This window comes from Sebastes fasciatus, chromosome 6 (assembly GCF_043250625.1).
Source record: "Sebastes fasciatus isolate fSebFas1 chromosome 6, fSebFas1.pri, whole genome shotgun sequence".
In the NCBI taxonomy this organism is placed as follows: Eukaryota; Metazoa; Chordata; class Actinopteri; order Perciformes; family Sebastidae; genus Sebastes; species Sebastes fasciatus.
The window spans coordinates 18,989,166-19,016,106 of record NC_133800.1 but is presented as its reverse complement, the minus strand read 5'-3'; the positions used below and the strand labels follow the sequence as shown (position 1 = coordinate 19,016,106).

The 26,941-nt window shown below is 42.0% G+C and overlaps 1 protein-coding gene across 3 annotated transcripts in view; it reads left to right on the top strand.

Moving 5' to 3' along the window:
• mef2cb (myocyte enhancer factor 2cb) overlaps window positions 1-21,465 on the top strand; it is a 76,381-nt gene extending 54,916 nt beyond the window's left edge. Inside the window, exons 6-13 of one of the 3 annotated variants that reach the window (XM_074638237.1) lie at window positions 5,194-5,253; window positions 5,516-5,653; window positions 8,057-8,243; window positions 9,047-9,094; window positions 14,719-14,891; window positions 16,271-16,400; window positions 17,283-17,418; window positions 17,674-21,465. In XM_074638237.1, the coding sequence (XP_074494338.1) occupies window positions 5,194-5,253; window positions 5,516-5,653; window positions 8,057-8,243; window positions 9,047-9,094; window positions 14,719-14,891; window positions 16,271-16,400; window positions 17,283-17,418; window positions 17,674-18,016 (1,215 nt within the window). In that variant the 3' untranslated portion in view covers window positions 18,017-21,465. Of the gene's footprint in view, window positions 1-5,193; window positions 5,338-5,515; window positions 5,654-8,053; window positions 8,244-9,046; window positions 9,095-14,718; window positions 14,892-16,270; window positions 16,401-17,282; window positions 17,419-17,673 lie in introns of all 3 variants that reach the window. The other 2 variants (XM_074638236.1, XM_074638235.1) reach the window with 2 other exon arrangements.
• Window positions 21,466-26,941: the final 5,476 nt, after the last annotated feature.

Here is a 26,941-nt window from a genome sequence, read left to right as displayed (position 1 = left end):
AAGAAGGCTCTCAGGAAGTGACGATGGAAATTACTCTTCAGTGCGTTAAAAAAAATACATATTACTGGTTATTCACACAAAAGTATGTTGAACGATACACATATTGGGTATTTAGTGCATAGTATGCAATTTCGGATAAAGTCCCAATTCATAATACTGCAAATATATAAATATTGCAATCCTTTCATCAATCGGCCATAAGCTCAATCACCATTGCGTTACCTCATTTGGTGATAGATAGTGACTTAATATGCATTTATTTAAATGAAAATCTTCAAGATTGCCACTTTAAACCTGCTGTATTCCATTCAGACGTTTGTACATTGTGTGATTTTAAAAAGCCTTTATTACTATAGCCCCTAGCTTTAGATGGCATTTTCTTGCAGATTATTTGGAAGCCCTTTTTAATTCCATTGTGATTCACTTCGAGGTGCTAAACCCGTAGCTGTAAAGACTGTATACTGTAGGTGCACTCTGTGGTCACACTCAACCTACACACATTCTCACACGTTCTGAAGGCAGGTCTGTATAATTTGCATACTGTCAAGGAGTGTCTCTGGTAGTCAGAGTGAATCAATCTGTTCTTAACATTGTGACAAACAGAGGCTGAGACCCTGCTAGGCAAAGCTGTTTATACCAGTACAATTTTATTACATTTTAACAGCACATCAAACATGATTAACCATAAGTGGCGCAGTTACTAATGCTTTTATATTGTGCTCCTCTGTCAGCGACTTGTTTTCCATCGACTGCTGAAATATACTGCGAACCATAAACTGCTGCATTTATTGGGGGGAACTCTTTGTGCTCTGCTACTATACTATCTTCTTTCATAAGTCTTGGGTTTTGCTTACAATAGTTATGTGTATTCTGAAGACCATACAGTGTTGGCACAGATATAAAAGGCCTATTATAAACTGGCTGTTTTTGCAGAGCGTTTTTTTCACCGATGCTGTCAGCCATTTGGTTGAAGACATTGAGAAACATTCAGTGGCCTGGCTGTCGCCAATAGCCATAAACACAATATTGAGTGTGTCGTACCCTTCAGCCACTGCCAAGATAACTGCAGAGGGGAATGGTCAGCAGTGAAGCTCTTTCCAAACACAACCCATCAACCAGCCCGTATCTATCAGAAATAAAGACGCACCCGTCGAGCCAACAATGTTGTGACTCAGCTTCTGTTGAGACGCGGTAGAAATCGCAGAAACTGAGGGGAAGAGGACAGAGACGGAGACAGACTGAGCAGCAGACTGAGACAGAAAGATGGGGGTAGAAAGATGGATAGGGGGATAGAGAGGGTGAGCAGGGTGGCAGAATGCCGAGCAGACGGATCCTGGTATATGGCAGGAGCTCTGGGCAGGCGTCAGCTGTCCCTAGCAGACCCCCTGGGGCCACCCAGAATTCACACCCAAATACCCTCCACAGTTCCTCTCAAGAGCAACATGAAGTTATTACCCACACCCTAAACTATGAAATGAGTGCAAGGCTGGATTTTTTCCTGCAATTAAAACATCAGAGAACGCAAATCTTTGACAGATGTACTAACACAGAGCAATATACAATATGATTCAGTTCCCCCGTAGCTCAACGCCTGCTTCACTTAACCTCCGATTATCTCAATCTAGCCCAGGTCGCCTCGCTCACTGTAGTCCTCTAGCCCGTCTTAGGCCAGCCCAGTCTAGGCCGGCTGAAGGGTACCGATGAGACGGGTGTCTAAATATGTAGGACGCCGTGTCTATGCTGTGCCTGCTTCATGCAGGCCCTGTGACAAGTCGAGTCATGAGGGAGCGTCATGAAGAAGGAGTTTAATTAGGAGCAAGCCTCCAAAGGGGCCACAGAGAAAGACACAGAGCCAAGCAAGCATACACAGCTTTTTTGCAGTCTTTTTTCTCCTTCCCTCTTCTTTTCTCACATTTACTGTACTCACTCTCTGTAACATGCCCGCTGACTGTTCACATTGTAGTTGTTTGTAGCTTTTTTCTCCATCAATCTTTCTCTCTTATGAGCCGGTTTCTCACGTCATAGCATGTCCACATTTTTCTATTGTGTTAAACTGTAACAGGAGTACAGGAAATTGTGTTTGGTTCTTAGTTTTTTTTTTTTTTTTTTTATAAATAATCTGATATATAAAAATGATTCATTAATTAACGGTGACAATTTTACTTTTTTAAACAGGCAATAAAATTGCCATAAACTTAAGTAATGCTCTCTGAAAAGTTTTCCTTTTCTGCCAGCGGCCATTTTGCTAGACTAAAATAATGAGCATTTCTTTATGAAACTGAAAATCCCAGTTACTTGTGAAATTGAATAATTTCAATATGAGAACGATCATTTGGGTGAATATTGTGTGCATAGAATTCTTGGCACAAGTGAACTGCACCAAAGTGTTTTTGCTTAATCCTCATCCTATTAGCATATTCCCCAAAGACTCTATTTCCATGCCAGCTCTTCGTACCCATACTCCTGTGGCTTTCAATGTAAGGGTAGCAGCTCCTTTTCCCAATGATCATTATTCTCTCCGTCATTTTGAAACGTACGTCTTTTGATGCATCTCATATAGTGATGATGTCACTGAACAAGAGACTCAAAGCCTTGTTTGGAGCAGCAGTCGATGACTCTGTGGCGCTGAGCCATGAAACACATAATGAATTCAGGGTACAGATTAAGCAATGGGGCTATTAGAGAAGGGGAAAATATATAGGATGACGAGAGTAGGGCGGTAGGGTGGAGAGTGCCAGAGCGAGAGGTCCTTCTATGGCTATGCGAGCCGTCCAACGGATCCGATTGGTTGTTGGGTTGTGTGTCAGCCTTTGGCAACAGGTGTGATGTCTTTAAACAGGTGGGCATAACTTGGATGAGTGGCATACCGTCCTTGTACCGCACCCTCAATGTGCTGAGCCCCGTTTGAAAGCTAAGCCTGGGCCACATGCTTCAAAGTCATATAACACTCACCCAATCAACACCCAACGCAACCGCTGCCCAACCCCCTGCCAGACCACCAGCTCAGTTACCCCATATGGGTGTCACCTTTACCCCAGCCCTCCTTCTCCTCTCCCCGCCACTGTTCTTCCAAGAATGGAAGTGAATCTCTCATGTGCTGGCGGCAGTAGGTGGTGGAAATCTGTGCAAGTAGGAAGAAAAGTTGTTTTTTTTCCCTCCTTGCGTGCATTCTCATGTGAACAGAAAAAGGCCAGCGGTTCAGCTCTTGTCAGTTCGATATGATGCATCGCCAAGGCCAGAATGAAGCTACACAAAAGAAACAGCAAAAAAGTTTTACATCTCACGCCTTTGCCAAAAAAGACAGCGTGCTAAACCTCTTCAACCCCTTTGTTCTTTTGACTCATCCACCTCTGATAGAGCAAGAGTGCCTGATTCACTGTGGGTCTGTTAGAAGTCAGATCTCCTGCACCGCCGCGGTTGATTTGTTTGGTGTGATTTCCTGAAGACTGTCAGAGATGTGAGAGACGCTTTCAAATTCAGAATTCCAGATTTCCACTCTGGGGGCCGAGCGAGGATTCAGAGAGAGAAGAGGAGAGCCAGCGAATGTTGACACGCTTACAGTAGCTCGCCTCGCCACGAGACGCCTCAGGAATCAAACAGCTATCGCGCAGCACAAAAGGAGCCCTCTAAGTTCACTAAAACCACACTCAAAACAGGCCTTTGTTGTGCTGACATGAGAGATGACTGGATTGTTATTTGTTTTCTAAGCAGGCAGATCGCTCCCTGTCACTTCTGCCGCTGGTTGTGATGGAGTAGCTGGCGCTCGTGTATCTCTACCGTGAGTGAGTGCTGACGGAGACAAACAAATGAGAGGAAGAAGTTCACCGAGATTAACTTATCTTAGCATCTATCTTCCTCCTTGCTCCTGCTCAGTCTCTCTTTCTTTTTTTCTTGACGCTAACACCCACTCTCGCACACCCACACATGCACATACACATGCACAGACTCATTCCCCTCTTTCCCCTCCCACACACACACACACTACAACATATACAGAGAGACGCACACACACACACTTGATCAGCATCAAATACAGGGTGTGCTAAAGTAAATTTAATTACGTCTGTCTGATATGGAGCTTCAGATGAAAGTAGGAGAGCGCAGTGTGAAGCGACGACTGCACAGACAGGAGCAGGCCCGTGATATTCCTCCTGTAGACTAATCTCCCTTTATTAAAGCCAGGAGGAGAGAGGGAAGGAGGGGTGGGAGGAGGAGAGTGAAAGCGGGGTGGAGAGGAGGAGGGAAGGGGGGCGTGCCTTTGATGAGATCTCTAACTGTCAGCTACTGTACTTTTTCTTCTCTTCCGCTCTGTCTTTGTCTCTCACTTTACGAGGCAAACGAACGCAGCACCTATCGGCGCTCGCCTGCTTGCTCAAACAAACATACCCTCGTGCTATCACACACAGTAATGTCCTCTGAAACTTATCCCTCTTGTTATGGTTGTCAACAATATCTAAAAAAGGGACGGAGGCAGCTCTCTCTCTCGCTCTCTTTGTCTGCGTCTCTCCTCCGCTCAGAGGGAGTGGTGGTGAGCCAGTGCTTTTCTGCCTGTCTGCTGTTTTCTGGCCACTCTAATGGGGGCAGGTGGCCATCAGGTGGCCAAAACAGAAACTGCCACTTTTAATAGCACAGCTATTTACCACAGTCGTGAACTCAAGCACCTCAACTGTATTTTAATTCTATTTCACGACACACTGATGATTATGGTTATAAAATGTTTAACTTTTATGACTTTTCCTTTTTCCTGTGTAATTATGAGGTTTCAAGGTCCCATGATTTGTCATTTTTTGGTCAAGAGCTCGATCACTTGTTACGTCTATGTTATTGGATTCGATTAAATCCTTTATGCCATCTTGAATGTTTAGCTGCATGTTTTCCTGTTCACAAAGCAGCCAGTGTATCCTCGTGTCACCCCGTGTTGATGGAGGTTAGAATGGAGCCTGCCAAAATGATTAATTTCTCAGAAACATAGAGGAAAAAGTGCATTTGGAAATCTATTCATTTGAATTAAATCAAGATATACTTATCTGAATGGTTTTCCAAACTTCCTCTAATTGGTCTTTTGTCAGGATCGATTCTAAAGGGTACCTCCTCACAGGTCATCACCATTTGTCTCTCCCAAGCTGTTCACTTGGGTCACTGTTCCTCAACCCAACGCCCTTCAACTATGTTGTGCAACTGCTCTGTTTGCAGACATTGAGAAAGAAGGGCCTAAACGGCTGTGACAGCCCAGACCCCGACGCAGACGACTCGGTCGGCCACAGCCCCGAGTCCGAGGACAAGTACAGGAAAATAAACGAGGACATTGATCTGATGATCAGCAGACAGAGACTGTGTGTAAGTACCTCTTGTTAAATCCCGAACCTTCCTCTCACCTTTCTTTCCTCTCTTTCCCCTTTTTTCTCCCCTCTGTCGCTTTGTCTTCGTCTCCCTGTGTGTTTTCGTCATCTGTCTCTCCGTCCCTTCATCTGTGTCTCCCTTCCGTCCGTCTCTGTGGTTGTTGGGGACCTGGCAGGCGTTAAGCAAGAAGGAGAACAAAGGCGGCGAAAGCCCGGAGCTCGAGTCTACTCTCATCCTCACCCCACGCACTGAGGAGAAATACAAACAGATTAACGAGGAGTTTGATCACATGATCAAAACTCATAACCTACCTGTAAGTACTGGGTTGACGCTATGCCGCATCCTCGGCAGGCTAACAGAATGCTGACTGGCCGGTGACTGTTGAGCTAACCCAGCTAACCACCGTTGTTTGCCACTAGACTAAATACACAAAGTGAGAGTGAGAGTAAGACGAGAGTGATATTGTATACTTACAGTGAAAAAGAATGACAGCTCTTTGATTTTGCTTGATTACAGTTGAGGAGCGGTCCTCTAATTTGACATAACTGTAACCATAACTAGCAGGCATTTTTGCTGGAGTAATTGCAGACTTTCTCCCATGACAAATTTTAACCTTACTGGGCTCCCTCCTTGAACCCGTTACCCATAATGCCTTGCCTGGCTCTCGGGGGAGGTGTGGTCTGCATGCGCTTTTCCTTTTCCTGCACCAAAACACAGCGCTCAGTCGCCCGTGACAACAAGGACAGGCATTGTTGCAGTGAAACAGAAGCAGACATTCAAAAAACTCTTATAAGCATATCTCCGTACCTCACTAAACTCAATTATCTCGCCTCCTCTTCAGTAATCTAACAGCATCTTTGTTAATAGATGTGTCAAGACATGCTGGATTTATATTATATTGTGTTAATTTTACAGAAGAATCTAATCTATAGCCAGCCGCCAGAAACCACAAAATAAAGGCTCTATGTAAACTGAGCCTGCCCTTCACTCAGAAAGCACCATATTGGAATGGTTAGGCCTTACAGAGAAAGAGATAATTCCATGGTAGATCATTTAGAGACGAACAGTAGTGTCTCGGCCGTGTGGAGCAGGGGGAGATGTGGTTAGAAGCAAAGCAGGGGTTGGTGAGCTGGGATGGCGTTGGCGGTGTAGGGTGGGTTTGGGATCGGAGCTGGGTGGGGATGGGGGTGAAACAGCAGTGGGGGGGGGGGATCTGCACACAACAAGTGGCAGTTCAGTGTGTGGTCAGGGTGGCTGCCAAGCACTGGGCCTCTGGATTGCAGGGGACTGTTGAGGGGTCTGTGGGGGAGAGGCGGAGGGGGAAGATGAGTGAAAACAGGAAGGATGGCACCAGTTAAAGGACAGCTTACAGACGGGGCCCTTACACCCACAGCGAAGGGATGTGTGTGTGCACGCAAATGTGAACAGCACATTGAGACAGCTCCCCCACTCTTAGAAAATATACCGCATATAGGGAAGTCTTGAGGTATAAAAACTCCGACAAGGAATCCGAGATGGAAGAAATTAGTGAAAGTCTTCAAAAAATAAAACCAAGCCCCTCCACTGGTTATAAAAGGAAGCTTCCATAGCTTTTGGCGAGCCCACTGCTGCGTAAAAGTTGCAGTAAAAGCGAAACGTTCAGAGGCCCGCAATGAAATAATATTTGGCCTGCAATAAAAGAACATTAGCAAAAGGGAGAAAACTGAAGAAGACGACGCAGCGCTAAGGCACATATCCCACTTCCACGTAAGCCAGGCTGATGATCCCCCTGATGCGCTCCCTCCATGCGCTCTGAGACACATGGCAGTAATTTAGGGCCCTATTTTCTACTTCCTAAAGCTAACATGCAGGATCAACCACTTCCAGGGCACTCCCAAGGTTAAGCCCCTCTGCCAAGTGACACAATAAACATGACAAACTAGACGCCTGGGGCCGACAGGCTACCTCTACTCATGTTCCTGATGAGACTGCTGACTGATCCGAGTCTACCCCTTAATAACACTTTGCATTCGCTCCATGTGACAGACAAATAAATTATTCCTAATTGCATTCAGTTCTCCGGTCTCGAAGCTACTTTTGCAAGAAATATTGCAGACTTTTTTTTTTTTATTAGTGAGGTAAAGACAGACTGAGTTATTTAGCTCTTTTAGAACAGTGGGATGCCATTGGCTTTCCTCCCAGTTAACCAGAGCCTTCTTATTTATTTAATGTAATAAACCAGGAATATAAATGAGTGGCCACAACATAATATTTCCTAAGGTCAACTTTTTGCCTTCACTATGACAAATGTCCCAACATGTCAGCGGCAAAATCTGAGGCCTTTTCAGAAAGATACCTAACCCATCATCTTGAGGGCAATTTGAGCGACTAAGAGGAGTTTTCTAGACGCTTACCCTTTAATTTCAGTGCTCCCCTCCACCGTCCATACTGTCTTGTATTTTTAGTCTTAAGTTTGTTCTCTGTACCATTCATCTACGCATGGCTGTCTATTGTTAGTTGTCCATTTGTACTTTTGAACTTGGCTTGTCTTGTTTCTTTTGTGTTTGACTACTTTGACTATAGATAGTTTTAAATTCCTTTGTGTTCCTGGAGTGCTTCTCTCTCTTTCCCTCTTTCTGTGTCCATTCCTTGTTTCTGTTTCTTCGCCCACTGCTATCGCTCGTATCTTTAGTCTAATCAAACTCCTGTCTGTGTCTCTCTCTCTCTCTCCCAGCAGGCCGTGCCCCCATCGAACTACGACATGTCTGTGTCCATTCCCGTTAGCAACCAGAACAATCTCATTTACAGCCATCCCGGTGGTTCCCTAGGCAACCACAACCTGTTGCCACTGGCGCACCACGGCCTACAGAGAAACAGCATGTCTCCCGGAGTCACACACAGACCCCCCAGTGCAGGTAACACAGGTAGTTCCTCACACGCACACAAGCACCCATGCACACGCTGTCATCCCATCTGTCTGTCCTCTCAACTGTGTGTGTACATCATGCTAATAGACACACATATCAAATTATTTATTTTATGACCACCACCCGCAGTATTCCACCTAAAAGCAGTGAATGAATCTAAAGTCCCTCTCATATATATTCACATATTGCCTGCTCAGTATTTTGTCCAAAGTAAGATTTAATATCATATTAAATCCCAGCCCACAGTCTGCTTGATTTAGTGTGAGGCTGTTCACATGGGATGTCTGGCCCTATGTATAGGCTTCGAGCTGCTGGTGACATAAGCAAATCAGGCCTGTTGGTTTGTTATTGTTGTCCAAAGTCCTTTTTCTGTCCCTCTGGTCTGAAAGGCTGCTGCCCACACCCTCACCCTGTCATTACAACTGGATGCTAGAAGCGCTAGCACAAACTAAATATGAGTTTTGGCGCTCGCAGCATCCACACCAAACCGCGCGCTCTCTGGACCCTCCCTCTCTTCCACCTCGCATGGCTTAAAAATAATAATGTGTCATTTTTCTTGGCTTTAATGTAGCCACTCGCAGTGTCCAGTTGCTCAGAGTGGGACGCAGTATTACTTCTAGTATCAGTACACATATGATGCACTGACACACACACACACACACACACACACAGTGAATTGTGATTAAATCGAGTTAGCTTCTGAAAGGCCAGCGAGGTAAGAGACAGGAGGCAGAGTGGATGTTGACGTGGGTGTCTGTGCTCTAATGGTTTTCTCTCTTTTGCTCTCTTTCATCTTTCAGGTGGCCTCATGGGTGCTGACCTCACCACTGGCGCAGGCTCCAGTGCTGGTAAGAATGGCCTCCTCTTCTCGCTCACAGTTGTCTGCGAACACACACACATACACCCACACATACACACACACATACATGGCACCCACTCACCCACTCTGGGCCATAAAATGCATGACTAATAGTAACCCAAACCCGAGTGGAGATTTTGTCCATGATGTGTTGATGTTAGTGGTCGTGGAGTTCATCTGGGAATGTTTGCCCAGTGCCGGGGCTGTGACACATCCTGCCCGCGCTCAGCTATAAAACGCTAGAACAAGTGTGGGGAAACAGAAATAAAGTCGCACTAAATACTGAAGCAGCAGATTGACTGACGGGCAGTCAGAAGAGATGCTGGACTTTTGTCTGTTTCTTGTATGATGAGCCATCTCTTTATGTCTACCGCCTCTTGGATTTGGATGTAAATTCAAAATGACAACACCCATAGCTCCCATTTGGAGCACACACACACTAACTGCTATCGTATGTCTGCAACTAAATTAATTCAATGTTTGGAGAGGCTCACCATGCCATAATGATCCCGTGGAGAGTGGAGCAGTCTGAGGAACATGTGTAAGGAATCTTATGTGTTAGCTTCTGTGTGTCAATGGATTTGTCCCTGAGGACATGTCAGGCCCAAGTTTATGGCTCCCTTTTAAAGGGTTAAATTTTAAAGCCTTGACATACAGTGTAAAATGGAGAGTAGAGGGGGTGGGGGTCAGAGGGGTACAGCTGGGCAGCCTTGTCTGGCCCCTAGGGCTACATCACAAAGGGTCAATGCCTGGTTTCTCTGTCTGGTCACTCATCTCACACACACACACACAACAGGGCCATTTGTTGTGGCGTGTGTTCCGACGACGGCGTGCTGCAGAGCATGCTTCAAATGTAGCCTTTGTGTCACCGCGGCGAAAGGAACAGAGGCGCTCTGTGAGAGCCGCGCGTCGCTCGGCAGCAGCGAAAAACACGACGTGGAGAGAGAGAGTCATGTGGGAGCTAAAAGATTCCATTCAAAAGCTCTCTTAAATCTCATCGAGAGGGGAGAGAGAAAGAGCGTGTGTGTGTGTGTATGTGTGTGTTGGGAGGGGGGGAACCCCAGTGATGAATATCCACTGATGGTGGAAGCATGTGTGCAAAGGAGAAACAGTGGGGGGAACACAGATGGAAGTGTTCTGTGAACTTGGTCAGCCATTTTAATGATGTTCCTCTAAGTGACTCAGTGTGAGGTGGCCCAGCCGCTGTGGCACCACAAAGACGGGTTTAATGTTCCTCTTCTGCTCACGGTGAGTTTTGATAAGCTGATTGTACAAGTAGCTGTCTGGCCCGTTCATGAGTGGCCTAAGTCACATAGGAGGTGCCTTGTGAGTGTGAGTGTGTGTGTGTGTGTGTGTGTGTGGTTCAGGCATACACATAAACACAACACTTCCCTAGTACCTCAGATGTCATGGTTCCACTGTCTGTAAAGAAAGAAAATGACAGCTTCTGAAGCCCAAGTCACATGGAATTAGCATTATCTGTAGTTTGGGAAGAAAGTTTGTCTTAATCCCATGAGAATCTGCCGTGTCCTCAATCTGTAAAGTTATAATTCCACCGCTGATTATTTACATTTTACCAAACAACAGTCATCTCAGTAAATTGTCTCAGTTTTATATATTTTCTCATTACACAAAAGATTCCTTTCTTCCTTTTCCGGGCTTACAATGATGCAGGTAAAAGTGGAAATAAGAGATTAGATATATACTATATACTGTGTGGTGCCATAGAGTCATAGGTTGCCTCCGAAATTCCATACTAACATGCTAATTAGTACATTAAAACAGTGTGTGAGATGTCCAAAAACCTTAGTATGAAACCAATAGTATGCAAATTGCATTCTATTTACTGTGAAATATTACAGTATGCAACGCTGGACACTATGGCGGCATAAATATCCCACAATGCAATGCGGTAGTGACATGCAAAGTTCATAACAGACGTTGGCGGACAGCTCTGTAACATCAATAACACTTCAGTTTAACTGTAAGTATAAGATTTCACTTTGTTAGGCGTAATATATATTTAAAATTGGTTCAGACTTTGATTCTCACAAATAGGCGTTTTGGTCACATGAGGTTCGGATTACCATGGTTACTCGTCTCCAACCGGCAAGGAGGCTCTCAGGAAGCGACGACGTAAATTACAGTTCAGTGCGTCCGAAAAGATTTATACACACAAAAGTATGTTGAACGATAGTACGCCTGTTGGGTATGTAGTGCTTAGTATGTGATTTCCATGGTTTCCACCTTTATGAGAATAGTCCATTTGAACAGGCTGCTCCACAAATCATGACACAAACTGACATTTTTAAAAATGTCATAGCTATAGTTGTCATAGTTACTTTCATTTTCTTCTTTTGTATACTGTTTATAATAATTAAAAAGTTGCAATAAGCATAAAATCCTTCTCTATTTTTTTAAGGGAACAAGGCAAAGTCCATTTTTTGTTGTTAGTTGCCTAGCAACACTGTTGTGATGACTTTAAACTACTTGAATTGCAAGTATATCATGTACTCGACTTCCCTAGAAGATACAAACTTAAGAGTTCCTGTTCATTGCAGCATTAGTATGAAGATGTTTCAATCATATCTGGAGATAATCAGTGGGATTTGGCTTCTAAATGTAATTGAAACACAGGCTTTTTGTTCATCCTGTGCAAATATGCAGCGTGAAACCCAGACATGGGGGTGAAGTCTAAATCACACGAGATCCCCAGATAATTCTAGTCCAGTGCAAATAGGGCATGTTACAGAAAAGGCTGAGTCATCATGTCTCTTCTATGTGAAATATTGTGCGAAGTGTGTACGTGCGTGCGTACGTGCGTGCGTACATTCGCTCATTTATAAACCGTATGTGTTCAATCTGTCAACTCCTTTGTTTGGCTAGGAGAGAGCGCGAGGTGAGGAGAGATACAGAACGTGAGTGAAGGGGTAGAAAGGGAGCTGATGGTGGGAGCTCCGGACCGAGGCCCCAGCTTGTAAAAACCTCCCACCTCCCATTTGTGCAATTATGTAGCTGTCATCTATATGCGCCGATCAGCACTTCGCTCACTGCGAAGAATTAACGGGAAACTCTTGTCACCTCTCGCACCAATTACTCCCGCAAACGAGTTGCATACGAGCTCCATCTCGAAGACATCTCTGGTCAAAAACACACAGAAACACGAGCTAAAAAGCATACGAACATACGAGAACTGACAAGAAGTCAGGTTCAGCAGATCAAACAATGTGTGTCTCAATCTTGGCACCAACTGTACAAGTTGCAAGCGCGAGCGTGACACCTTGGTTCAGTTGGAGAATTCAGGGTTGAATGCACATTTGGCCAAACCGCAACGGAAGAGTGTGTGTGTATGGGGAATAGAACGGAGCGCGCCTGTTAGACCACAACAGGACATCAGAAATTTGTTCAGTAACAGTAAAATGTACATGAGTTTAACCACACCTCTCCTTTGTGTCTGTGTGTCTGTGTGAGTGTGTGTGTGTGTGACAGAGAGAGAGGGAGAGAGAGAATGAAGACTCTAGGGGTGGCTTGTCAAACACATGTATCTCCAAGTGCGCTAACTTGTAACCATGGCACCTATAGAGACAGATTGCAATCCTTCAGCTTTGACCTCAGCTGTCCCCTTCACACCTCAGAAATAGCAAAAAGCTGTTTATCTGCATCTCAGATCAGATGTTGTTCTCTACGAGTGTGTGAGCAGCAAAACAGCCTCCTGGCTGGGCTATGTTTAATTTTGGTGCTTCCTGTAAACGGTTGACGCCAGCCTGTGCCGCAGCTCGACCGTGCAAAGTAGCATTAGAAGAAGAGAGTCGAAAATGAACTCTGGATGTCTTCGGCTAATATGATGGTCGAGCCAACGTGTCCCTATTGAATGCAACTGTCCTAAAATCAGTGTGATCGAGCTGCGGAATAGAAAGATTTGAGTCACAGCCCTGGCTTCATTAGCTTAATTAGCCAATGATTTTACTTTTGAAGTGCTTAAGGACAGGCCTGTGCCACTCATGATCATAGCCGTCTAGCAGATAATTGACTGGACTGCAGCCATCTCCACAGGGTGGCAATACACAGATGTCTGATTAACTGTCACCGAGATGAAGTCTGTGTCATCTTGACCAAAGTGTGTATTAATGTCTCTCTATAGCTCTGTTTTTTTTTTTTTTATTCATCTGTAGAGAAACACTGATGTACTTCCTGCTGGGTTATTTACCAAAGTGTGCATATGTGCGGCGTGTCTGCGTGTTTTATGTGTGTGTGAGGTCTCATTCATCTGTCTCCACATGCACCCACTCAATCTCACAAAGGGCCAGCCATGAGAATGAGAGAGCGGGAAAACTGAAGAGGCAGCTGCCTCTTTGCTAATGTGAGACTGACACTGGAACTAAGAGGGTCCAATACAAAACACACACGTGCATCCATATGCATGGCTCGAGCGTACAAGTCGCACTGTGCTTATGTACACTGCGAGTGACAGAAAAATGGTGCTCATGCAGAATCATGCACATGCAGAATTATATACAGCAAAACATACAATAACGCACAAAGTCTATGTTGTTAACATCAACTTGTACATGCTCACACATCATGCCAGCAGAGGCACAAACATCCACACTCCGGCAGTCTCACACACACACTGTTTTTCTCATTTTCTCTCACCGCTAGCGGCCGTTTACTCTTCAGATTGTTCAAATTGAGCTTTTGAGACTTTTCATTTCCAAACAACAAAAACCTCGCTCTCAAATTAAACAAAGATCAGCGCAGGGAAATTGCCCAGGAAGACATCTGCGACTCATTTTCCCCCGGAGTATATGATTAGGAAATTCATTTATGTCTAACGTATAATTCCTGCCCGTCTTTCAAGTGGGAACGTCCACACAGTGCCCTGTGTTCTACCCCTTGGAAGAAGAAGGAAGGAGAAGTAAGGGGAAAAACAGCCTGCGGGATTGGGTTAGAAACAAAGACTATGTTGCTTGCAAGAATGCTCCACTCTCCGTTTTTTTTTTTTTTTTTTAATGATGTTGCTGGGATTTCGCCCCACCGTGTTTTTCGAGGAGGAAACGGGTGCCGCACTTGGCCCCTCCGTATTTAGGGGACTGCAGATCTGGTGGCAATCCCAAAGCAGGGTCTTTGTCTGGAAGAACCACACATGTGTTTAGCTCTGATGGCCAAATGATGGGTCCCATCCCTCTGTGGTTTTGCTACCCGTAATTAGATGTTTTTACACGATTCGCTGGCTGTTGCAGGGCACATGTAGCCTTAACTGACAGTGACAGAGGTGGAGGGTGAGGTCCTCTCAAGTGGGTGCCTGCCTTCATTGTACGGCTGCCAAGCAAACAGTGGTGATCATCAAGGCGAAAAAACAGTGCGCTTCTTTGACTATCTGCCCCCGCTAGTGTGCATAAAACACCATTTATATATGTCTTCAGACTGGTGAAGTAATAAAATGTCTACCGCAGGAAGTAGAGATGAGACAGTGAAAAGGAGCACAAGGTGAAAATGGATTCCTGTAGTTCTTCATTAGGCTCCACTGTCATGAACAGCAGGATTTCAGAAGCAGGTTTAATCACATATTCAAGTATATTTAATATTTCTCCGTTCCTTTCTCTGTTCTCCCAGGAAATGGATATGGGAACCATCGCAACTCGCCAGGTCTGCTGGTCTCTCCGGGTGGCATGAACAAGAACATGCAGGCCAAGTCTCCCCCGCCCATGAACTTAGGCATGAACAACCGCAAACCTGACCTACGTGTGCTCATCCCCCCTGGCGTCAAGAACAACATGCCCTCCATCGTGAGTAATCTTTCTCTTTCCATCTCCCTACTGTATATCTTCCTATCTATGGGTGTGTGTGTGTTTGCTATTGTTGATTTCCTTTCATGTCCCATCTCCTGCTTTCATCTCTCCGTATCAGACTTGGGTTGATGAGGTTATGTTTGCGATACGCTTGACTTTTGGTACATGACATTTTTTTTTTTGTTTTCCCATGTGCCTCGGCATCTTCTTAAAAATTTACTTCTGGCCCAAGTCTGATATACTGTCAGATATATTTCCTCTGCTGTGTGTGTGTGTGTGTGTGTGTGTGTGTGCGTAGGTGGGCGCTTATAGGCCCTGATATTTCTTTCTCCTCTCTTTCTAAGGTGCGTTAAGTTAGTAGAGTTAAAATAGTTCTTAGCGTCCTCTTTTCACATTAGTTCTGTGTCCTTTGGCTCAGTCCTACAGCAGCTCCATCCCTAGATCCACCACTTCTATATTCTTACTAATTTGAATTTATTACCCTCCCCCTTTTAATGCCGTCAGTCTGAGGATGTCGATCTGCTATTGGTAAGTCAGACTACCACTCTGATTTAGAAATCAAAACAACCTTAAAAGGGCCTTAAAATCTGAAACTTGAAAGGTTTACTAAAAAGAAACTGGTTAAGATAGTTGTCAAAATGTGCCTTGTAGAACGTCTGACGTCTTAATTTGCATTCATTTTTTCCATCACTACTGAGATTATTACAGCTCGATTTTTGAGAAAAGCGGTCCCGACTCCAGAGTAACTTTCACCTTTATTGTTGCTGACTCTGCTGAAGGCTCCAATGTCACCTCTCGTGACATTTTGTGAGGGCACGTAGTGCCATCCAGTGGTGTGTCAGAGCAAAAGCAGCCTGGCCTCTTTTTCTGCCTCAGCCCTTGTGTATCTACTCCACCCTTCCTTCCTTTTATCTTTTCTTCTCACGCCACTCACGTACAGCTCGCAGTGTTTGTTACTCAGAATGTAGAAACGAAGGGCAACAAAAGAGTAGGCTACTCTTTAATTTTGCATCAAAACGCCATTATTTTTCTGCCAAACCCTCCCCTCTTCAGCTACAGTAAAGTGCCTCTCCCTTGCCGTCGCTACCCTGCGTTGCCTTGGAGACCGATGGTGTTACTATAGCGACAGTGGGCCCTCGGAAAGGGTGGTAAATGATAGGGTTGGCAGGGTTCAGCCGTGCCGCATGTCAAGTGATTAATTTCCCCAGAAGTTGGCATCACATTCATTCTCTCAGCATCTGTTGAGTGAAAGAAAGAAAATGAAAGAAAAAAAAAAAAACTTTCTTGGTTTATTGCAGTTTTTTGTTTGTTTTGTCTGGGAGTTGATTTCATGTTCTCTCTCTTGCTCTCTGTGTCTTTCCTTTCCTCTGTCACAGAACCAGAGAATAAACAACTCCCAGTCTGCTCAGTCATTGGCCACCCCAGTGGTCTCAGTAGCAACTCCCACTCTTCCAGGACAAGGCATGGGCGGCTACCCATCTGCCATCTCTACTTCTTATGGTACCGGTACGTACTGTGTGATCTTTATATTAGGGATGCACCCATCAGACTTTTTCAGTCCCGATACCTGGTCTTTGGGTATCGAGCGATACGGAGTACCGATCCGATAGTGTTTAATTAATAAGCTGTATGCCTCACTGTGTTGAAGTGACTGGGATCATTCTTTTATGTGTCAGGCAACATCAGGCTTGACTTAAGCATTGCTTTACAAACTTTGTAAAACAAAATGTTACACTGTAAATACATCGATATACATTCTTTGAATTGTTATTTATTATTAAAATAATAAATCATACACCAGCATGGTGGTAAAATCTTTAAAATTAACAGGAATTATAATTCAAGTGTAAACCTTTTTATTGCAGCAACAAATTGGTCAAAACGTAAACAGGAATTAAAATTTCAGTATATAATGTATATAGTATATAAACATAGAATTTAATTGAATAGATCGGCCCCATTGTCACCAATACTTGATCGGTATACATCAGTATTGGCCCAATATCCGATTCGCTATCAGTGCATCCTTACTTTATACATTCAATTCTCGTTTGTCCTATAACACATGCTAATTACTTTCTATATGTTTTAGATAATGTAGCGTAGTATAGTTTCAGTTACACTGTACTATACCCAAATAACACAACAAATCAAGTGTAAAAATGATTATTTGACTCGTTTCAAGTGTTGCTTTTGAAACCTACTTCCCAGTTATACAACGGTCTAACACCAGAGGGTGCTATCACCACACCAACAAACACATTCATGTAACATCACAGCAGCATTTATCCGAGCTGCCTTCTCTTTGCCACTTTGCTTCAACTTCTGTGAATGACCTCTAATCTTCATCCTCCTCTTCCTTTTCTTCCCCGTGTGTTTTGCACACAGAGTATTCCCTGAATAGTGCAGACCTGTCCTCCCTGTCTGGCTTCAACAGCGGCAGCTCCCTTCACCTCGGCTCAATGAGCGGGTGGCAGCAGCAACACCTTCAGAACATGCAGCATTCAGCCCTCGGCCAGCTAGGGTGAGTGCACTGAACTTAATTTGAGGTGTTGTGTTGTTGTGAAACGCATGATGTGGCACACGAATCACAAGAGATTATTTGTTGAGTCCTTTTTCAACTTTCACTTGCAAGGTCCGACACAAATATCACACCTCCTTGTTTTCATGAATATGAGTGTGTGTGTATGCTTGCATGCATGTTTGCGTGTGACTTTAAAATCACTTCTTACTCTGTAACTCTGTAACCCCCTTTTTGCATTTCCTTTCCCTCCTACAGAAATTGCTCTAGCTCTCACTTATGTCAGGGTTCAAATCTCTCCCTGCCCTCTGCTCAAAGCCTGCACATCAAGTCCGAACCTGTTTCTCCTCCTAGAGATCGCACCAGCAGCACGGGGGGCTACGGCGGAGTACCGCAACCCCAGAACCCCTCGTCCCGCCAGGACTCGGGACGCTCCCCCGTCGATAGCCTGAGCAGTTGTAGCAGCTCTCACGAGGGCAGCGACCGCGACGAGCACAGGAACGAGTTCCACTCACCTCTGGGACTGGGCCGGCCCACCCTGGACGAGCGCGAGAGCCCCTCCATCAAACGGGTGCGGCTCTCAGAAGGATGGGCGACATGATAGCTCCATCCTCTCCCCGGCAGTGCCCCCCGAGTTACCCTGAGCCCCCACCCGACAACGCAGCGTTACGATGCCCCCCACCCCCAAAGTCAGCTCCCGTCCTCTTCCTCCTCTCACTCGATATCACGAGTCCCTCACCGCCCCGACCCCGTGGCCTCTCTCCTTTTATCTCTTTAACGCTGAAGGAAAGAAAAAGGGACAGCCCTTTTCAAAAATATGTTTGTAATTTCATTTTTTTTTTATTTTCTTTTTGCTGAGTGTGTGTGCTATACATATTGACATTATATAAACCAGTGGGGTGTTGTAATGGGGGGTTTGGGAGGGTGGGTGTCGGTTGGGTTCGGGATCTGGGGGTATTTTTGTTGGGGAACTATGCATAAATATGTATCGTGTGTGGATAAAAAGAATCACGTATGCATATATATTTACACGTGTGTGTATGTGTACATATATGCATATCAACAAATAAACAAAAAAAATAGTCAGGTACTCTGTTTCATAAAACGTACTTACACTTTGCCTCAGCGGTATATCAGTGACTAGAGACAAAAAAAAGAAAAAAAAAACATTAACATGAGAGTGTGTGTGTGTCCAATGGAAAACACCTTAGCACTTGAGTTGGACAAACAATACATGTGTACAGTGTCGGTTTCATTGCTATATACCTTCTCTGCAGTTCTCCCTTGCAAAAATGTGTGTTAACATTAGATGATGTCATGTTGCAGGTTCAACGTATTTATGTAAATAGAGGGTCAAGGGGGGGAGGGTCAGGGGTCAAAAGTTGCCAGACATTACAAGATTTATTTACTCACTAAAGGAAAAAGCTATTATGCAACATTTGAAGGATTGTACAGGTAAAACAGGCCGACCCGATGCTATAGAGGCGTGGAACCTTTTGATGATTTTAGCGCTCAACCTTAAAGAACGGAGCTGAGCGAGGACCACCCTTTGATCTGAGAGCTGCGTTAGTGTAATCAAGAAAAACTCTGGATCTAGTATTAATATTCAAGTATTAATAAACAAAAAAAAGGAAAAATAAAAAACAATTGTACGATACACTTGCTTATATTTTCATATGAAAGGAATACAATGCAAAGCATTTTTGTGGCTTTTTGTAGTTTCTATAAGCCAGAATGTGTTTTTTGATAGCTTTGCTAATAAGAGACGGATAGTTCACCCAGAGGGGGGAAATGAAAGGGCGTCGCAGCCCTAAGCCATGAAAAACAGACTGAGATCCAATGCTTTGCTGAACTGTTTTATCTTTGTAGAGGTTTGTTTTTAAACGTGTATTTCTAATTATATATAATAATGGTAATATTAAGATTCTTTAAAAAAAAAATCTGTGAAATTAACATGCTTGTGTATAGCTTTCTAATATATAAATATATATACTAATGATTTTTTTTTTGTTGGTTTCTTAGTGGAGTTTCTATGTGCAGTTGCACATGTTGTCTGGTTTGTTTCATTTGAGCCCTGAGCGGTGCTGTTCGGGCGTGTATTTAGTCTAACCTTAAAAACCAGCTGGAAAGCATTGCCAGGTGTGTTTGTGTGTGACGGAGGAAAAGACAGGCCTGAATGCTGAAAACACATCCTGTTAGTGGGAAAATGTCATGAGACTGGAACTGGGGATGACACGGAAATAAATGTTGACACATGATGTACACGGTTGTCATACTGATGAGGAAATATGACTGTCCCTCAAATCCACATCTAGATGCATTTGAATGCATCAGATATTTCATTCTTAACCTTAATTATCTAATTTAATACTGTATAGTTAATCTCATAAAACCTGTTTTTGACATTAGCATCGTTCAGTTCCATTTCAAATCTTCACCACAATCTTAGCACAAGCCCAATCTATACAATCTTTCTTTTGAATCATATTTATGTAATGTAATTTAAGTGCATTGTGATTAATTATCCCCAATCATTTGCAAACCTAATTCGATTCGGCGTCGTCCTCTTGTTCCACTCTTCAAAAACAGGGTTCCACATCATTTAACCACATGTCACATGACAGTTTGGCGTCAGATACAAAAAGGACAAATTGATCATGCTGGTATGAAAGAAGCACAATTGTTTTATTTTCAATAAATAGCTGTTTTTGATTTACTCTTTTTTAAAACAATGAAACTAGCCACATATCTCTCTGCCTCCCACTCCCGTATCTGCTGTCACTTAAGTGTTATAATATTTCTGTGTGCATATTTCATGCAGGTTCACTATGTTGTTATTGTATACAGTCTGTGTAGTCAAACAGGGGCAGAGCCTCTATAATGGTGTTCTTCTCTTCTCTTCTTTTTTTTTTTTTTTAATTCAATACAAAAAGGTTGAGAAAAAAAAATAAACATGATGTTTCAGGCGGCATAAGTGTGGAGAAAACCAAAGCCAGTGGCATTTCTGTGTTGTAAAATTCAACTTTTATTTTCACATTCATTTTATGGTTTTTGCAAGCATTGAAACAAGACAATAAAAAGAATTTGCTCAAAAATGTACAATTGGTTTCACATTTCAATTTCAGTCAGTCAAATGTAGCTTCGGATGTCAACACCAAACCACAGTAATTCACCTGTTTTGTTGCTCATTTGTCTCCCTGTGCATTGGAAAACGTATTTACAATTTGTAGAACCATTCAGGCCTGATCATTTGAGACGCATTCTTGCTGTCCACTTGATCAAAGCCCACCACACACAGTAATTATCATGCTCACTGATTGAAATAATGCCAACATGTCCTGACGGTTGATTTGAGTGTAGTTTTGACAACAATTTGAACCAAAGACACAGAGAAAACTTGTCTTTATATTTGTTTTTTTTCTTCTTCTTCTTCTTCTTGTGTTTGTTAAATTTGAAGGCGTTCTTTTTCATCACCTGTTGATCAGTTGTTCTTTGTCATTATTATAATAGACTAAATGTTGGTACCTCAAAATTTGACCCAAGCAGTACCTCAGCTGATGTTTTGATAACAGTGAAAAGGGGAGACCATACACCTGTACAGCCATGTGTAATAACCATGTAATACCATTGCTTAAGGTCCCTACATTCACATATGGGATTCTCTGTTGCTCCACCGTGTTTGTGGTTTATTTAAGTTGTATTCAAAAGCTGAAAAAGACATTTTTTAAAAAGAGTAATATGTTAAAAAATGCTTAAAAAGTCAGTCTGTAGTATCAAATGTAGCTTGTATAAACCTGAAAACGGGGGAAGGTTTGGAACTAATGTTTTCTGGAACGCGACAGCGGCTTTCAGCGGCATAAGCTGGCCTTTGTCGCCACTTGAGACTAAGATGGTATTAAATTAAATCCACATCTCTGTAACTCAAGGGACTTGATTCAGCTGTATGTAGTGCAAAACGTATGGGGATGAAATAAAAAGTCTCCTATACTGGAGGGGAAGGCTATTTGTATTTTGCAGAGATTTCAGTAAAGTTACTGGCTTTCTTAGTTATCCTGATGTGACTTGGTGTGATTTCATTGTGTTTGACTTGTTTCTGCATGCAAACTCCAAACGGTGGATACTTTCATACTGAGCAGACTTAAAAAAAACAAAAACAGAAACACATCAACATGAAAATCTTCCATCAGTGCATGGTGTCCATAAAGCAGCTCCACTTTAAGACAAGACATTGAAATAATGACAAAGGCATCATTTTCACATTTGCTTCTTTTCCATTTAGATTTAACAAATGTGGCATTCTGACATAAGTATTCATACTGAAGACATTTATTTGACATTTAAAGCCAAGGTTTATCTCACTTATCATTACAGTTGCATCATCTCTCTCTCAGTGATGCATCATTATGCCATATAGACAATATGCATGGACCTTACATTCACAGGGAAAAAAACACATGTTCATAAACAATGCAAACACAGTGATCTGCTCATATAAGATGATGAGAAGAAGAAGAAGGAGAAAAAGAAGAAGGAGGAGAAGAAGAAGAAGAAGCTTTAACAATCTCAATCTGACGCACAGAAACTAGTGGAGCTGTTCAGAACTGCGTATTAAAGAATAATGACGGTGGATGACGCACTTCTGGCTTCTGAAAATACAATAATCAGTAACGACAGTTACACATTTATTAAGAGATGATGGTGTGATTTAACTACGTTGTCAACACGAAAACACTGATTATAAAAAATTAGACTGCATGGCTCGCGTTTAGATATTTTTTCTTCACCTAAAAATTATCAAGTGTTTCTTTTTCTTTATCATTTATAGCTGATAAAAAAAAAATGTAAATGCAAGCAAAACAAAAATAGGCTATATGTTTGGAGATTTTCGAGCCTGTCCTGTTTTTTCCCCCCAAAGTATCCCTATTGCAACTTATTTGTATAATATCTATGATTTTTATGGGCTAATTGTTTGGTTTTTCGTTAGCATCTTTGATACGTCATACGTGTTTTGAAAAAGCAGGCTCAAGTGATTAACAGGTGCGACTCAAATCAAATCTTTATTGTGTCATGTTGACTCCTCAGAAGACAAACCGAGCTTCAAGTGAAGATGCGTTCATCTTCTAAATTAATTTCAGTTTCAGACACATGTTTATGAACTCGGTGTGTGTGTGTGTGTGTGTACTCTTTAATTGAATCATCAATTAGGCTACATTAAATTATTTTAAAAGAAAAAAGTGTGCTATGGTGTGTTTATGGAAAGTACCTGTAAAAGTAGGCCTATACCTGTAGGATGAAGTACATTTAAACACGTTCATGTTTCATTATCAATGATTCATTTCAATTTTAGTTGTAAAAGCAACACAGAACTGCAATTCGTTCGAAATTAATCACAATTAAACCCCAGCTTTATTTGGTGTGTTTGCGTCTCTTCCTATTAAATTATTAATTTGGGATTGAGATTTTCCATCAGAAAGAAACCTATATACATTTTCAGTATCTTATTATATAAATTGAATTCGATTATTTTCTTTTTAAAATCACGCAAAACAGAAAACAATGTGATATAACGTTTGTTGCCTCAAAGAAGCAGATTAAACACAATTTACATTTATTTTTTTTATCTCACATGTAATGTAACTACAGACACAAACACGCACCTTTATCATTACAATTGTGCACAAAATCGAAGATAACGAAATCATAATTCCAGTTAAATCATTTTTATAGTTTAGAGCAGGCTGTAATGGAGAAAGTATTCTCTTAAAAACGCTTTATAATACTAGATTTACAACACTCATTTGTTAGTTTATATGACATCACTGTAACGGTGTATATTTATTTGCTGTATTACAGCAATATTCCGATAGGGATCTGTGTGTCTATGCTGTTATAAGCAGTGAGTTTTATGGTTTAGAGTTTATAGTATTTTTTTTTTATCTGGTCAATATTCCTGCAGTATATAAATTCTTTTAAACTGTCTTGGTGGGCTAGGCTACTATAATTCGTTTTTTTGCAGGTTTTTAATTAGGCCTCACTCTATGAAGTCCCTCCACTGCTTTATTATAGTCTGCATTAAGATTCTAGTGAATTTGAAGAGTTAATTCCAGTCGCCTGTGGTGAAGAAGGCTGATAAAAGTCACTGGAAGGCACAAAATAATTTATTATCTGTCTGAAATAATCGATTGTGACAACAGTTCTCACAGTTTCTCAAAAGGTCAGACTGATGCAAAAAATACGTCACCGTTTGAACTGGCAAACAGGTCGCTTAAATCTGATCAAGTTCTTGTTAATAAACGCATGTACAGATGCGAGGCAAATCAAAAACATGAAGAAGATCCGAGAATGTGAAAGAAACAAGCACAATAAAGTCTTAATCTAAATATCTCTTTTTTTTTAAAACAAGACAGCATATTTGAATTAACTAATAATAAAAATAAAAATAAATAAATAATGTTTTAACCTAAACTGTTACAGAAGTATAGCTATGCAGGAATATGTCCCAGTTTTAGTGCGGCATTCTGCAGGATCAGGTATAACATGTTATATGACTGGGCTGTGGCAATTTAGGCTTTCAGCAAAAAAAGCAACACATCTGTATTTTAAGATGCATGCACTCTTTATTTGGTTATTAATTTGGGTGGGGTGTGTCAGCAGGTGTACAATGTACTTCAGTGAATTACTTCAGACATGAATGTACTTCAGAATTTATCTATTCTTGTGTTATTATACTGTTTAACTTGCACCAACAAAACCAAAGCAAATTCCCAGTGTATACCTATTACACCTGACAATAAACACCATTCTGATTCTGATTCTGATTCTGATTCTGATTCTGATTCTGATTCTGAACCTGCAGCCTGATGGCCACATTTCCATCATCAACAGTCTCCAAGTTCACCACTAGATGTCACCATTGAGTCATCTAGTCGAACCCCACCTAACCTTCACCCTCCTCATCCTCACATCTCTGTTTCCATGTAGATCGAACAGACATAAATAAGCCTGTGTGTACTCTCTACTCACCAACTGATTCACAAATATTTGTGGTGCCAGTGTGCTATATATATATATAGAATATTCCTCCCTGCTCATTTAAATCTACAACATTATTGTTTAAGATCCGATTGTAAAAAGAAGGATACTTTGTCATGTGAAGTAAAAAAAAAAGAGTGAAATAATAATAATAATAATAATAATAATAATAATAATAATAATAATAATAATAATAATAATAATAATCCTAAAAAGGAAAAAAAAGTGTTCATCAGTGCATGGTACAGGAGACACCTCACACCTTTACTACAGGTTGGGAAAAAAATAGCATGGCTGCTTCTTTAATTTGGAGGTGTATCATTACACCAATTTCAAAATACTATTTCCAGATTGGACAAATTGGGGAAAACAAATTGTATTTTAACATATGTTTTTTTGCCTCACTGTGGTGATTTCTGGAAAGAAAATGACCGGCCACGCTTTATTCTGCTTGCCTCGTTTTAGATGAAATATGTAGCCGAATTATTGGCTCACATTACATCTTCGTAATGAGAGCATTTTAATATAGAAATGTAAAAAAAAAAAAAAAAAAAAAATCTGTTTTATTTGTTTGTCCAGCTGTTTTCAACTCATCTGTTTGGAATCTTTTTTTCTTGGACTCGAACACGCGGCCTGGTGGCTGTCTATTGTCACAAAACGCTTTCCGAAAAGGCTGCTAATTGCAACCAAGTCGTTTAATCAACAGGAACACAGAGAATGTCCATAATAAATTGTGTCTCTATTCATGATTCAGATGAGGATCACTGGAAAAACAGCGCACTGCTCTCCTCTCTAACTCCATCACAGACTCTGGACATGTCCAGTCATATGGTCAAGAGAAATATAATGGGTTTTAAAGAATAAAAGGTGAGTAAAGACCTCTGCTAATGTTGAAGGTCCACCTTTTCCCAGAATGTTAACGAATTGATTCTTTATTTAATGAGAAGATGATCGAAAGAATAAGAGGCTACATTAGTTTTGTTAAACATTTCCCGATCCCTTCCTATAAATAAAACTCCTCTCATCGACCTCTTAAAAACAAATATATATCTATATATCTTATTGGAAGAATTATAGTTTGATTTTATCCAAAAGTGCACACTCTTAACACATTATGAGCTTGGCTTAACTTTGAAGGTAAAAGAAGGTGTGTATTTTTTCTAAGGTGGTGATGAAAACGTGGGTGATATAACAACAGAGGATGATGCGACCTATGAGTAATATTCTAATATTTCACAACAAGTGTGCGTAAATATGACTTTTTTTTTGGAGTGAGGAGCTGCAGCATAGGTACATGGGTAACGGACTCCTGTGGCTTTTGAATATCTTTATCCAGTCTGACCACATGGTGCTGAACCACGAGCAGTTTAAGAGCAAGGTTCAATGACGATGGGAGTAGCCTATAGGGGACTTCTGCATCTGCTTTCTTGGCTGATGATGCCAGAAAGTTTACCCTCCTGGAAAAACGTCCCAGCAACTTGACAGACAACGTCGCACGTGAGTTATAGGCTATACCAATCACCGCAAGCAGCACCGGTGGATTTTTGTTAATTGGAGGTAAGTTGATTGATTGAGGACTTTCTCTGCAGATGCAGTATAAGTGCGACTTTAATTTGTCAAACAGAAAGAAAAAAAAAATATGACAAACTTGAATGGAAATTCTGTTTTTACATCATGTTGGTTATTGTAGATCTATTTCTCTGAGACGCACTGCACTTGCATGCGCACGCTCGTCCATGTGGCGCGTGCACGGACACCACAAGGAGACAGCCTAAATGTCAGCGCTGCGTCACTGGATTTCTTACCAAACTGGGGCTGGAGACTTTTTGGTTATTAGTTTTGTGTCATTCTCTTGTTATATGAGCCAGCAGCCTCCTGTCTCCATCTTAAAGTATATCATCTCCTCCTCTTCCTCAGGGTTATACCTCTGAGTCTCCTCTATTGTTTGCACCACCAGAGAGCTCTTTGTTCATGCATGCATGCTGTAAATATGCCTATTCAGAGCCTTTACATTATTCAGATTAAGGAAAAATCTTAACAATTACGCGCCGATATCACTGCAGTCACAACATCACATTAAGCCTATAGATACAATTTGAATATGAAGTCTTAGATTGTAGGGAATAAAATATCATCGTTATAACAGGATAAACAAGCATGTCTAAACGCAAAATCTAAAATAAAAACACTGAGCGATAATGCAAATCTATCCACTGAATATGCATCAATATTAAAAATAATACGCACACCAGAGCCAACGGCGTCGGAGAGAATTGAGAGAATGGCGGAGCTGGAGTCGTCTCATTACGCATGGGCGGTTTCTTCTTCTCTTCATCTCTCTCCTCCAGTCTGTCCCGTTCACATTAACGAAGCCTCTTTGGAAAAAAACACAAACAAGGTTGTGTTTTGGCTTTCAAAACGGTAAAAATCAAACACCCGAGAGCCGGCTGTGCTGTGGGGGTGAATTTACTCCGACTGCAGCCGACAGGACTAT